Source organism: Gavialis gangeticus, unplaced genomic scaffold (assembly GCF_001723915.1).
Source record: "Gavialis gangeticus isolate Ggan-Ray unplaced genomic scaffold, GavGan_comp1, whole genome shotgun sequence".
NCBI classification, from domain to species: domain Eukaryota; kingdom Metazoa; phylum Chordata; order Crocodylia; family Gavialidae; genus Gavialis; species Gavialis gangeticus.
In genome coordinates, this window is record NW_017729022.1 from 26,917,362 (window position 1) to 26,931,081 (window position 13,720).

The window sequence follows — 13,720 nt, forward strand, 5'->3', positions numbered from 1 at the left end:
AGAAAAATCCTCAAAGCTAGTATTTTGCTTTCTTTTTCTTCACCTTAACACACATAATGTCCATTAATACACACCTTTTAGCAGAGGCTGTTCCGTTGGCAGATGTGGTTTAATATCTTTGATGGATGTCAATAATTACCAAGCTTAGAACACATTAATAGGGATTCTGCCAAACCACTAACCTTGTGTAATTGATTGACCTGAGTAAACACCCTTTGTGGCCCAATGAATTATAAAAAGACAGTACTGAGTAGATGAATGCCACTGGCTTCCAAACCAACTGAAACCATGAAAGTGATATTATTGGCTCTGGTTTATATTCCATTTACCATAGCCCTAGAAAGGTAAGAAAGCATTTCAAGTATCACAGTTCATTTCATGCTCAATTGACTTAATGACCTCTGTGTGTTATCATGAAGGCCAGTTCTGTTTCATTTAGTTTTTTTTAAAAGATGAATTGCGCTGGGGAAAGGAAGGCCAGTTAACATTCTGCATGTTTATTTTGTTTGCTTAGGATCCCTTTAGTTCGATTTAAATCCATCAAGAAGCAACTTCATGAAAAGGGAGAACTGGAGGTATTTTGGAGTAATCACCAACCTGACATTTTTGCACGGAGATATCTGCATTGCTTCCCTTCAGATATCTTTTTACCAGCTACTTCAGAAAGGCTGTATGATTACATGAATGTGAGTACCTTCTTGTGCAGTAGAATCAAAGAGATTATTTATTGTTTTGAGGGCAGGTTTTGTTCAGCATACTTTAAATCTGTTGTCCTACATGAGGCTGAGGCTAATTCCAGATCAATTTACATCAGATGTTACACCCTTATAAATTAAATTGCTGGTTTGCAAAAGATAGGTTGTGAAACACAAGCAGAATTATGATAGAAATGAAGTCTATCGGAACTGTCCCTATAGATCAGGTCATGGAGTACTATACTGATTTTACTGAATCTCCACATGGCCGTTGATTTGAATGAAGGATTGGGACCTATAATAGTAGTCTATTTTGTGTTTAGCTGAAATAAAACTTTTTAGCATGTTACAAAATAAAAAAGCTCCTCTGTCCAAACATGTTAGGACACAAATCAGTGTTTAATTAATTAAGACACAGAAACACTAGCAGAGTTGCTTGAAATGCTCTAAGTATTAAATAGGCAAATGTCTGATTCCAGCCTTGATAATTTTATCGTCCAAAGAAACCTGAAAGATAAAAGACTGGGTCTTGGGTGGAACATTACATCACACAATGATTGAGCTTCTTACCTTTGTGCACACCATACATATTTTGTGATCTATAGCATTGTTTGGCTTTGTCTTTGATTGGCGGTGTTAACATTTCTCTGTGAAGAAAATGAGGTTGCACAGGCCTCTCAGAGGACATTGTGTTTGCTTAGAAGAAAGGGAAGGCATGGCAGCTTGATTCGTGGGGGAGTCCCAATGTGGAGGGCTGAAAAGAAAAAGACCCAGAGACTGGAGCGGGAGAAGAATGCAAAAGGTTAAAACAATCCTCTTCAGAATTAGAACTGGCCACAAGTTTTCAAAATTTAGATTTTTTTTGGTTGGTTGTTCAGATTTTGACAGAAAATGTTGTCATAGTTTTTATTGTTCCAATCTTTGAATACCAACATAAAAAAAATCCCCCCAATCCTTAAATACAAACAGCATTTAAATATAGTTTGTAGATATTTTTAGTGTTTTTTCAATCAGCTCTGACAGTCAGTAACACTCCCAAACTGTTCATGGCACTGACTGGGGAGGGGAGGGAAGCATGGGACAGCTTTAAGGCAGGCCTGCCCTGTCCCAAGGGGAAATGCTATTAAGAGGTGGCTCTGAGGCAGCCATTCATAGGTTTGAGAGACTGTCAGGAGCAGCCCTGCCTTGAGAAGAAATGGGCAAACTAGTGCTTTCTTGCACCTCACCTTGAATCGTTGAATTATATAAAATTTCCAAAAATGATAGAAGCACAAAAGCCATTCCAGCTTCCCCCAGGACTGTAGCAGTTTGACTCTCTGCACAGCCAAGCAGCTTTATCCAACGCGACTAGGTTGTGAAAGGAATTTTGTACAATGAGTGGGATCCTGCATACTTTGCCAAATCTTACCTCCTCACCCTTCACCCCCAAAAAACAAAATAAAACAAAACAAACCTGCAGCACTTCTGTTCTTGCTATATAGGTCTTGAATGATTTTTATAAAAATACAAGTACTAGAAATATTAGAAAAAGTAGCTGCTAGTAGAATGACTTCTATCCTTACTGATTCTGAGTGGATAGACTATTTAATCTAGTCAAAACTTCAGTGCTTATGAATTAGGGTTTATTTGTCTCTCTAGCTTTGAACAGTATGTCTGGAGTAGATGACTGTTATGTATCATATCATACATCAAAATAATAATGACTTTAGTAATAATATGAGATAAGAATGAAATAGAATTCCACTTCCATCTGTTATGGTGGAGGTGGCACAAATGAATTGGAAATGCTGGGCGTATCTACATGTTTATTAGTGTGCTTTTGCTAATGCACATTAAATTTAGCACCTCCATTGTGAGGTATTATAAACAGGTCCATTAGCTTCTTTTAATGTGCATTAGTAAAAGCACACTTGTTTTTGTGATGCTTTAATGAACCTTAAAATCAGGGACAGATTAACCTTTTAGTGGGCCCTAGGCAAACATTTATGGGCCCTTACTTTTTTTCACTCAATAATTATAATATGTAAAATAAACAACTGGGCACCTTCTTCACTTAGGGCCCTAGGCATGTGCCCAGTTTGCCTATGCATTAATCCAGCTCTGATTAAAATAGGCTAATGCACATTAAAACACACATTTAGGGCACCTATACATGTGCTTTGGGTGGGGGGAGCACTTTAATTAGAGCGGCACCGTAGGTGACAGAAGGGCGGCTAACAGAGCTTCACCCCCTGCAAATGTGGGGCAGCAGTAGGGCTGCAAGGCAGCCCAGCTGAGGGCTTCCAGCGGCTGCAGCGGGAATGAGGAGGGAGAGAGGCAGGCACTGCCCAGCCAACAGTGCAGGACTGAGCCGTGAGCTGCTTGTCCTGGGAGCGCGGCTCCTGCTGCTGCATGCACTCTGGGAGGCATGGGGGGTGCGTGGCCCCAGACTGCGCAGAGCAGTGTGGGTTGTCATTCTGGGCTGGGGCTGGGGCCGGGGCTGCTCAGGGCTCTTCCTGGTGGGGCGAGCGGCGGTGGCACTGGGAGGGGTCTATGGTTGGGGGGGCAGCTGCAGCCACCCTGAGATTCTCCATATCTCACCCAACCTCCCTCCCAGTGCCACTGCTGCCTGCCCCCAGTGTAGCACAGCCTCCGCAGCCAGGAAGAGCCCGGTGCTGCCCAGGCCCCAGCCGGCACCAGCAGCCTGCCCTGCCCTGCGTAGATCAGGGGCACATGCCCCCCATGCCTCCTGGGATGCATGCAGCAGTGATAGCTGCCACCCCCTCCCTATGCCCCATGGACAATTTGCAGCTCCGTCCGACATCCTGTCCTGCCCCAGCTGTGCAGGGCCTGGTGGGGCAGGCACGGGGATTCCAGGGGCTCTGGCCCCTCTGGCCCAGTGACACAGCTGAGGCTGGTCCCGCTCCAGCCCCCTGCTCCAGGCCCCCTTGGGCAGTGCAGGGCCAGGGCCAGGGCCGGGGCCGGGGCCGGTGCAGGAAGGCAGTTGGGGCTGGGGGGTGGTGGACTCATTGGTGTGGGAGGCGCTGGCACAGGGCAGTGACCCTGGGCTTGGGGGAAGGGATCCCATTCCAGGGCCCAGCTCAGCTCAGCTCCCTCCTGGTCCCAGCCCCAGCCCCAGCCCCAGCCCCAGCCCCAGCCACATTCCCTCTCCTTTCCCCCCTTCCCCTCCCCCCACAGACTTTCCTGCCTGGGGGTTGCGCGTGCACATGTGCACACTTGCTCGCCCCCCCCCCCAAATTCTTTTCTCCCTCTGCCTATGAATGGCACTCTAATTAAAGTGCCTGGAGCATCTCATGTATCAGCATCCCTGTGCTTCAAAGTGGCAGTGGGGGTGCTTTATCTAAAGCTCATTTGACGAGCTTTAGATGAAACACCCCTACCACCATTTTGAAGCACAGGAACCCTGATACATGAGATGCAGATGCTGTCTGGAGTGTGGTAATTACCACACTCCAGCAGACTCCATTAATCAAGTTTGCTCTGATACACTGTCAGAGCAGCTTCTGTGCTCATTTATAGACACCCATAGATGCTCCCACTGATTCTCAGAGTAAAGTTCAAAGAACAAAAATCTAAATTTCTATCTAAGTGGATAAGTTAATTGAAGTTTGGGTTTTTTTTACGCTAAAAAAGGAAACATCATGTCATCACTGAATTATGTAGGTAGAGCAGTTTGCTTACCTATAGAATCATAGAAAGTTAGGGTTGGAAGGGGTTTCAGGAGGTCAACTATTCCAACCCCGTGCTCAAAGCAGGACCACCCCCAATTAGATCATCCCAGTCAAAGCTTTGTCTAGCCGGATTTTAAAAACCTCTAAGGATGGAGCTTCCACCACCTCTCTGGGTAAATGATGCAGTGCTATTGCTGTATAGGTGTTATGATGCAGTGTTATTACTTTTTCTTTTTTTAATTTAGCGGGAGTCCTGGATCAAGACCCAAAGGATTTAAACTCTGCAAGACAAAGACAATAATACACTTTACATATATAACATACTGGTTAATTCAGTGTTAAGTTGTTGCAGGCTTTCCCATCTAATTGTATTGTTGTTGTTAATTACCAGGTAAGTTGTTGCACAGAAACTGATAAAAAAGGATAAAGCCCTACCTTTCAGAGCTTGTATTCTCACTTTAAAGTTAATACAGTGAAGTGATTAAAAATGGGAGGAAAGGCAACATAGAAAATCAGTCAGTGACTTGGTTGTGGCATGTGCTCATCTGCATGTTCTGTTATGTTTAACTCATGTTTGTGGTTTTACATTCTCTGACTGGGAGTACAGACCATGTTTTATTCTGTATTGAATATATTAATGTCAATATACTAATAATAAATATCAAAATATTTGCATCATTACAAAATATTTTGCTACTGACTACTGCTTTTTCTACTTGTAATCTGGATTCCAGAAATGCCTTTTTCTAAAAATAGGTCTCCAAAGCTGAAGTGCTACTCCATGGGCAGATATGGGCACCAAGCACTTAGAGCTTGAAAGTTGATAAACTCTTTACTTCAGAGTTCACGTATTCACAGATTATCTCTATCTGCATTTTATACCCAAGAGCCGTCCAAGGCTTCTTTATCGACTTGATAAGTTTTGTGCAGTGCATCAGATAGAGGCTGAGAAAAAGAGACTGGAGTTGATCAGCTTGTGTTAACTTACTAATTATTACTGACTGGAATGCATCCCAATAAAGTCTATAGTACTATGTCTTAATATTATCATATTTGCACTGCTTGTCAATTACTGTTCAGATATATGTGAAATCAACATGGCTAAATGTTACTGTTCTTATGACGATGAAACTTCCAGTCACTTTGCATCTGTACTTGCTTCACTTGAAGTCATTGGAAAAACTCCTACTGGCTTCAAGTAATAACAGGTTTAAGATCTTGCTAGGAAGCCTTTAAAGTTATGCAACATCCTAGATGACACTACAGTAAGCTTTGACTTAATTGAATATTCATGGGACAAAGAAGGAATGGGTTGCCTGGCAGAGGTCATATTTAATTTAAAGTCAAGTTGTAAATTCAGTCCTTTTTAGGAATAATCTGTATTGAACTAGGTCTAAACTGCTTGCATATTTTTTCTTTAGGCCCAGTACTATGGGGTGGTAAAAGTTGGGACCCCTCCTCAGAAATTCACAGTGGTATTCGACACTGGATCGTCCAATTTTTGGGTCCCTTCAGCCTACTGCATCAGTGAAGCCTGCAGTAAGAAATGTTATATCCCTTTAAGCTTTTAACTCTTTTAATGGTAAAGAGACCATTCTTCCTGTTTAAAGTAGCTCCCCTGAACTGAAAACATTTTTTGCTGAATAATATGTTCAACTGAAAAGCAAACACATTTCATGAAAAAACATCAGTTTCACACAATAGCTGTACTTCAAAGCCCTATTATAGAACTATTATTCTGAGATATTCAGTTCCAATTTTATTTATTATTGAACAATGGTGAAGGAACTGATATTCTCCATTACTATACATAATATTTCCAGTATTGCAAACTCTAGAATTTGACATTGCTAATTCTACAGAACAGGACCGAATGTAACATAACAAGATAAATCTGTTTCCATTTTACTGGTTAGGTGTGTCTGAAAAAGGAGTCTATAGGAAGTATGGTTAATGGAATGTATCTCAAAAGAGTCATCTGTTGAGATGCACTGTATACCCAGTATACCCTGGACTACCACCTTTGTGCTTGAAAAGTCTCAGAAACAACATTTAGACGTAGTGCTCTTGGGAACATTTAAGACTTAATGGCTTGGGACAGAAATTACATAAACTGGTATAAGTGATCAGAAACCAGTTCAAATCTGTAACACAACAGAACTTCAGTGCACATAAACCACTTTCAAAATGGCCAAAACCATTTTAAGATAAACCTGGATGGATGTAGTATCAGACTTAAGGGCACATACAGAAGTGAAGTTTCTGGGTCTAACTCATGGCAATTAATATAAATTGCCATGAGTTATACTGATCCTCTCAGTCCAATGTATGTTAGCTGTTGGATTGGGAGGGTGGAGGATGGGAACTGATCTAGGGAGGGAGGATGCATCTTGCCCTGCTTTCCTGTGTCTCTTCCCCTGGCTCTGCCCCCATTCTCAGAGTTTCGTTTCTGTCCTTGGATGGTGGGGGAGAAGGCAGGGGAGGGAAGTCTTCTGGGGTTTTCTCAGCCCTGATGGAGTGGGGGGTGGGGTAGATTGGAGCCCCCACCAAAGTGAGAGGCTCCAATCCACCTGTACCCCAACTCCAGCAGGACTGAGAACCTCAGAAGGGACCTCTTTCCCCTGCCTTCTCCCCAACCAATCCAGAGAGAGCAGCTGAGCCAGGCTGCTTTTGCAGCTGGATCAGACAAAAATTAATTAAGTCACTTTGCTTAGGAGTGGCTTCATTTGACCCCTCATAAAATCACAACTTTAGAGTGATTTCAAGGAGCTGATCGTGTGGCAAATATAATTTCTGTCTGCACCTTAACTGATTCAGGTTAAATTGGTTTATTGAACGTCTATCCCAGATCCCATCCAGATTCCAGTTAACTTACAGTCCCCCAGCATCCCAGGATGCTTTATATTTTCACAAATCCCCCTTCATAGGGTGGATGGGCTAGACTTGGCCCAAGCTATCTGCTCCAGCTAAGCTGGGAGTCATGCTCTAGCACCCCCCCTGACTTCTGGCCTGGGCTACTGGAGACATGTGGCTGCATTTCTGGAATCAAAAGTGAATGTCTGTTCACTTGTTTATCGGTTCAATCTATGCAGATTAGACTAACTTGCAAAATTGAATGGATTCAACCTCAGGTTTTTTGACTGTCTGTACTTAGCCAGTGCAACACACAGATAAAATCAGAGTGGAGTACTGGGATAGAAAGGTTACAAATGTGCCTACTGGGGAGAACATCTGATATGTGAGTGGTATCATTTGGATGCTATTCCTAACCTTGATTATGACTACCAATCTAATCTGAATAGCTGGCTGCTCCTACCACCCCAGTGGTACTGGGTACTCTGTGAAAACAACTACAACTCTTTCTCTTCCTGATATCTTTAGGGAACCAGGGTCTCACATTTATCCTGTAATGTAGGAATGTAGGTACTCTCCTTATTCACTACACTGTTGAGACTTAGGGCCCTAGTACCTACGAGCATGAGATCCATAACTCTCAGCATCCCTTTTTGGCCATCTTCCCTCTTTTCTATAGCAGTGGAAATGGAAAGACTCCTTCCTCACAGCAGTTGCTGTTATGCTGATCTTTTGTCTAGGAGAGGTGAAAGATGTCTCAGAATTCATAGGGCTTGAGAAAAAACCTGGTATTCCCAAGGATTTATGGTCAGAGCAGGCTGTCTTTCTACTTTCCTCCTCAAAGAAACAGAGAGTAGGAGTCTGGAAGCTGCCTTTGAAAGCTGTCTGGAAGGCCTTGGAAGACCCTTTGACCTGGTGGTGTTTGAAATCTAGATTAGAACATTGGCTCTTTCATATAGACTAGTATTGGGTTACTATTTTATTTCTGTTTTATCCATCCCTCATGTTTGCCATAATATGCAACCTCTGCTGCTGCCAGTCCCAGCTGCTAATTGGCATTCTGACACTGTAAAAAATGCAAGGCAAAAGGAACAAAAGTAAACTTGAGAAAGTGAAAACATCTGTGGAAATAGCAGGATAATATATATTTTTAATGCAGAAAGGAAATTAATCAATAAGTGTTTGGGGAACAAAGTGAGCATTGCAGTGTTATGGCAGGCATCCATCCCTTACTGTATTATTTTGTTTGCTTGAATGTATTTGAGAAGGCTGGTGCATTCCTCATCTTTGGGCTTAAACATGCATTTTGTTTTCTCAGGGGTTCACGAAAGATTCAACTCCTTTCTGTCACACTCCTATCAGCATGGAGGTCAAGCCTTTTCTCTACAGTATGGTACTGGGCAACTTCTAGGCATTGCTGGCAGAGACACAGTACAAGTGAGTGAAACCACTAAGTCATCACAACCACTCTGTAGACTGGGTGTTTATTACTTTCCAGATGGGCAAGATGTTGATATTGACCTAATTTGGGGCCTGCCTTACATGTTACTCCTGTTATGCTGACGCAGCTGCTATCAGTGGAGAGGGTTGAGCTGGAGCCCTTCAGGGTGGAAGCAGGAGAGGAAAAAAGCTGTCAGCACAGTGTTGTCTGTGAGAAGCCCTTAGCTGCAGAAATTTCTCATTCTTTAGTTCAAAATAGCATGAATCTGACCTTGAGGGCTTACTGCAAGGTCCAGCAGTGTACTCAGATTTTTGTGATGTGGTGTTTGTGACAAAGAACGGTGTTGCTGGGGCTTTGATTTCATCTCTGGATCCAACATAAGGAATAGCTGTTGTTTCAGTCTTTTTATCTGGTTGTATTTTAAGTTCATAGCAAAGAGGCCTAGAAAAGACATGTTTAATGTAGTATAAAGTAAATGGGCCAAAGCTTAATTAAGACAGACTTAAGATTCTGTCTTGCCTGCTTATCAGAAGTTTTAATGCAGCTAAACTTTATGATCTGGAAGGGCATGAGACGCCATGGCTGCATTCCTACAAGCAGGGGCATGCAGTTGCTGTGGGGAAAAAAAACAGCAGCACAAATTCACGTTGCTGCTTTTTGCTCCAGTGCACGTCCCTGCATGTGGGGTTAGTACGGGGGAAAAATTCTCCAGGTGAGGTAGGGGAGGCTGGGAGCCTTACCCGGGGTATTGGGGGCCTCTCAGGGTTGCAGTGGTGGTGATCCAGGAACATGGAGCCTGGCTGGCTGGCCACACACTGGTTTTGGGCAATGCATGCTGCCACCATGTGCACTGCCTCACTTTTTTCTGGAGAAGTTTTTGACACTAGGATCTCCCAGCATGAGAGCAGCTCTGCACACTGCATGTGCGCGCTTGTCTGGATGCTGCTCACCAGGCAACATAATTCTGTTTTTCGGTTGTTGGTTTTTTTTAAGCATTTAATTTCATTGGCTTTATGAATGATTTCTCAGTGTCTGTGTAAAAAACAAACAACCTCTCCCCCCTAAAAAAAAAAAACCAAACACCAACCCCCCTCAAAAAACCTACTGCTCCTTCTCCACTGCATCTGACTTCTTGGAAGTGAGTACCCTAGTCAAGTCCATAGGTTGCATATTAACCCCTTCACTGTCCCTGAATTGTCTTTTCATCTTGTTTCTCCAGCACAGTCTATTTCTCTTTTTTTTCAGCCCACCTCCCGACAGAAATGTAAGGATTCACATTGGGACTGCAGGAGAAGGGGCTAGAAAGTGGATCTGGGAACAGTATAGGGTCTAGCATGAAATAAGCAGGACATTTTTAGAAGACAAGGTAGAGATGGGTATGTGGAGGAGCTTGGAGGGCAGAACTGGAGCCCATGCAATATAACCTCTCTCACAAAGGGGCACAGGGTGGGATACACTAGCTATGATAAATCCTGAGTGACTGCAATCAGTTTGGGAATGATCAGAGTGATAGCCTGAGCTTCAAGTACATGTACATATACTAGAAGAATGGAGTAATTTTGTAAAATGCTTGTGGTGTTATGGCGCTATTTCACCAGAATGTTTAGGTCAAAAGATCCAAATTTGGATCAGAAATCCTATTGGGCCAATTATTTGGAGTTCCCTGTTCAAACTGTGAAGTTAGAACAGGGCATATCATTGTTCAGTGTTCGACATCTGCCTGAAAGCAAAAGGAGCACTAATTCCTGTTGCAAGGCAAAATAAACATAGATACAGGTACTGGGTTAGTCTTGGACTTGCAATTTGTTTCAACATGATGTCATTTCCCCTCCTGCTGAAGGTCTGAGAAGTGATGAGAATAATATCTGCCTCTTCTGCCCTTTACTCATGTTTTTTTGTCATTAGCTTGTGAATAACTGGCAGCCTTTAAAGAGATTTTTTTCCAGCCATATCCTCACTGGTGTGATGCATGCTGCACTATTGTAAGGGCCCTGCCACATGTTCAGATGAAAGCTTGGTAGAAACCAGCTATAAAGTTATACATATTTTCAAGCACTAACTCTGTAGGTAGTTGGCTCTTATAGCTGGATGGACATCTTTTACGGCGTGATAACTAATTTGCACATGTGGCTGGTATAAACTTATTGTATGATTAACCAGTGAACTGCATAATATATGTAAGATGTGACAGGGGCTTTACTAACACAAGTACCTTTACACTCCATACATTACATTTAATAGAGCTAATGCACTTAATCACCTAACATGCAACTAGCATGGCTATTTCCTGTTATCTATCATTTATTACTCTAATTTTCTTTTCTTTTCTTTTCTTTTCTTTTTGTAATAATGGCCAGATTAGCAATATTTCTATAGAGGCACAGGATTTTGGACAGTCTGTCTTTGAACCAGGCATGACCTTTGCCCTTGCACACTTTGATGGAGTGATGGGTTTAGGATATCCATCTTTGGCGGTCGGCAACGCTCTTCCGGTGTTTGACAGTATGATGAACCAACGCTTAGTAGAGGAGCCGGTGTTTTCTTTCCACTTGAACAGGTTAGTTTTTAACACTGAGTAAATTGATGGTGTCAAAAGAAGCAGATTTTTATTTACTGTAAATTGAGAAAACTGTCCATTTGTATAGTTCTTCAGCTTGTAAAAAGAAAACATCATCAGAAAGTTATTTAGATAGAGACACTAGTGGGGAAGCATAACAGAATGTCCCCAGAAATGTCCCAAGAAATGCTATTAAATTTGTTTTTTTAATATAATACTTCTTGTAACTCAGATTATCTTCACTGCATAATACACAACCAATGCAAACAAGTGAAAGCTCCCTGTTCTATTGATGTACTAATCTGAAGAATTTTCATTTGAAACCTTTCTTAAAGTGAAAACATGGTCATATTTTTTGAACTTTTTGATGAAAAGCAACCTCTCCCACCTTATTTGTTTGAATATTTTTCAGTTTAATCACTTAATCTGTTTTTTCATTTAGTTTTTCCTTCTCTTCTTCCCTTTTCCACTTTTCACAGAAAAAAGTAGGGTGAAAGGAAGGAGTGAAAAAGGGGAAAGCAAAGACCTCATGTTTTATCAGACCAGAAAATTGTTGAATTTTGTTTACAAAACATATTTATCAGTTGCTGAGAAGCTGCCGTAAGAACAGTTGCATCCAACTTTTTCCATATTTTGAGCAAAGAATTCATAGATTCATAGATTTCTAGGGTCAGAAGGGACCTATTAGATCATCGAGTCCAACCCCTTGCTATGGGCAGGAAAGAGCGCTGAGGTTAAGTAACCCCAGCCAGGTGCTTGTCTAATCTCCTTTTGAACACCTCCAATGTAGGGGAAAGCACCACCTCCCTTGGAAGCCCATTCCATATTTTGGCAACCCTCACTGTAAAGAACTTCTTCCTGATGTCCAATTTAAACTCTCCTTCAGTTTATGGCCATTGTTTCTAGTAACCCCAAGGGGCACCCTGGTAAACAAACAAAGTATTCCCTATTCCCTGCTGACCCACCTGATGAGTTTGAGACAGCCTTAAGATCACCTCTCAGCCTTCTCTTGTGGAGACTGAAGAGATTCAGGTCCCTCAGTTAGTTTTCATAGGATCTTACCTGCAGACCCTTAACCATACGAGTTGCCCTCCTCTGAACCCTTTCCAGGTTATCCACATCCCTCTTGAAGTACGGTGCCCAAAACTGGATGCAGTACTCCGGCTGTGGGCTCACCAATGCCGCATAGAGGAGAATTATCATTTCCCTAGACCTGCTCATGATGCACTTACTAATGCAGGAAAGATTGTTTCCCTAGCAAGTAGAGGTAAAGATCACTACTGTGTTTTAACTAAGCACAGTATTTCATAGGAAAAGGAATCCTCTTCTAATCTTAGTTTCCTAACTCAAACCCAGAGTGATTCCATTTCAATCAACAGCTTCACTCTGCATTCATATTGAGAGTGAGACCAGAAACTGGCCAGAGCCACTGCTTGTATCTTACCCCCGCAACTCTCAATGACCTGAATATAGTTTTGTTTTTTGGGTTTTTTGTTTGGGTTTTTGGGGGGGGGGGGGAGAGCTTGGTAAGGGATTTAGGATGGGAGCTTCTTATTGGAGACAGCAAATAATATAATTTAAAAATAATTTAATTTAAGTATAACTTAAAATTAGAAGTCTTAAGCTTTCACTGTAACTTATTCATTTAAAAAAAAACAAGATGTGAAAGGGTTGGAATTGAAAGTTGATTCCTCTTTACATTTCATGTAGTTTGATTTGCCTATGTATTTATCTATCTGTTTTGTTTTTTGTTTAGAGGAGATGACATTGAAAATGGTGGAGAATTGATCTTAGGGGGAATAGATCATTCCCTCTACAAAGGTTCAATTCATTGGGTCCCAGTCACTGAGAAAAGCTACTGGCAAATTCATGTTAACAAGTACGTATGCACATCTATAAACAACATCAAACTTCTTCTATGTGTGGAGAAGAAAATATATGTTAATTCAATCCCAGGAAATCTATGCTGCAGTAACCTACCTGTAGGCACTCCTTTGCAAAGGCCCTACTTTAGGGAGGACACTGAAGAGAGTTAGCGTCTCCTGGGCTACAGTGATGTTTCTAAAAGCCACTTGAAGGAAAGTCCCTTATTAATATGACACCTGACAGGTTACTAAATATTATTCCCAGGATACAGGTCTTGTAGCTAAGACACTGAAGAACTAAGTTCAGTTTCCACAGTGTTCCTGTGTGACCTTGCTCAAGATGTTTAGTCTCTCTGTGCCATAGTTTGTAGCATGTCCACTGATGGTAATAAAATGATAGTGATTATGGAGATTCATAGATGCTAGGGTTGGAAGGGACCTCAATGGATCATTGAGTCCAACCCCCTGCCCGTGGCAGGAAAAAGTGCTGGGGTTGTGAGACCCCAGCCAGGTGCTTGTCCAGTCTCTTCTTGAAGACCTCCAAGGTAGGGGAGAGCACCACCTACCTTGGAAGTCCATTCCAGATTCTGGCAACCCAAACCATGAAGAAGTTATTTCTGATGTTCAACCTAAGTCTG

General features: G+C 42.2%; 1 protein-coding gene across 1 annotated transcript in view; it reads left to right on the forward strand.

Moving 5' to 3' along the window:
- The first annotated feature begins 258 nt into the window (after window positions 1-258).
- LOC109295724 (cathepsin E-A-like) overlaps window positions 259-13,720 on the forward strand; it is a 25,051-nt gene continuing 11,589 nt past the window's right edge. Inside the window, exons 1-6 of the mRNA XM_019514716.1 lie at window positions 259-344; window positions 515-686; window positions 5,788-5,905; window positions 8,538-8,656; window positions 11,018-11,217; window positions 12,974-13,096. Coding sequence (XP_019370261.1) covers window positions 259-344; window positions 515-686; window positions 5,788-5,905; window positions 8,538-8,656; window positions 11,018-11,217; window positions 12,974-13,096 — 818 coding nt within the window. The remainder of the gene's footprint in view (window positions 345-514; window positions 687-5,787; window positions 5,906-8,537; window positions 8,657-11,017; window positions 11,218-12,973; window positions 13,097-13,720) is intronic.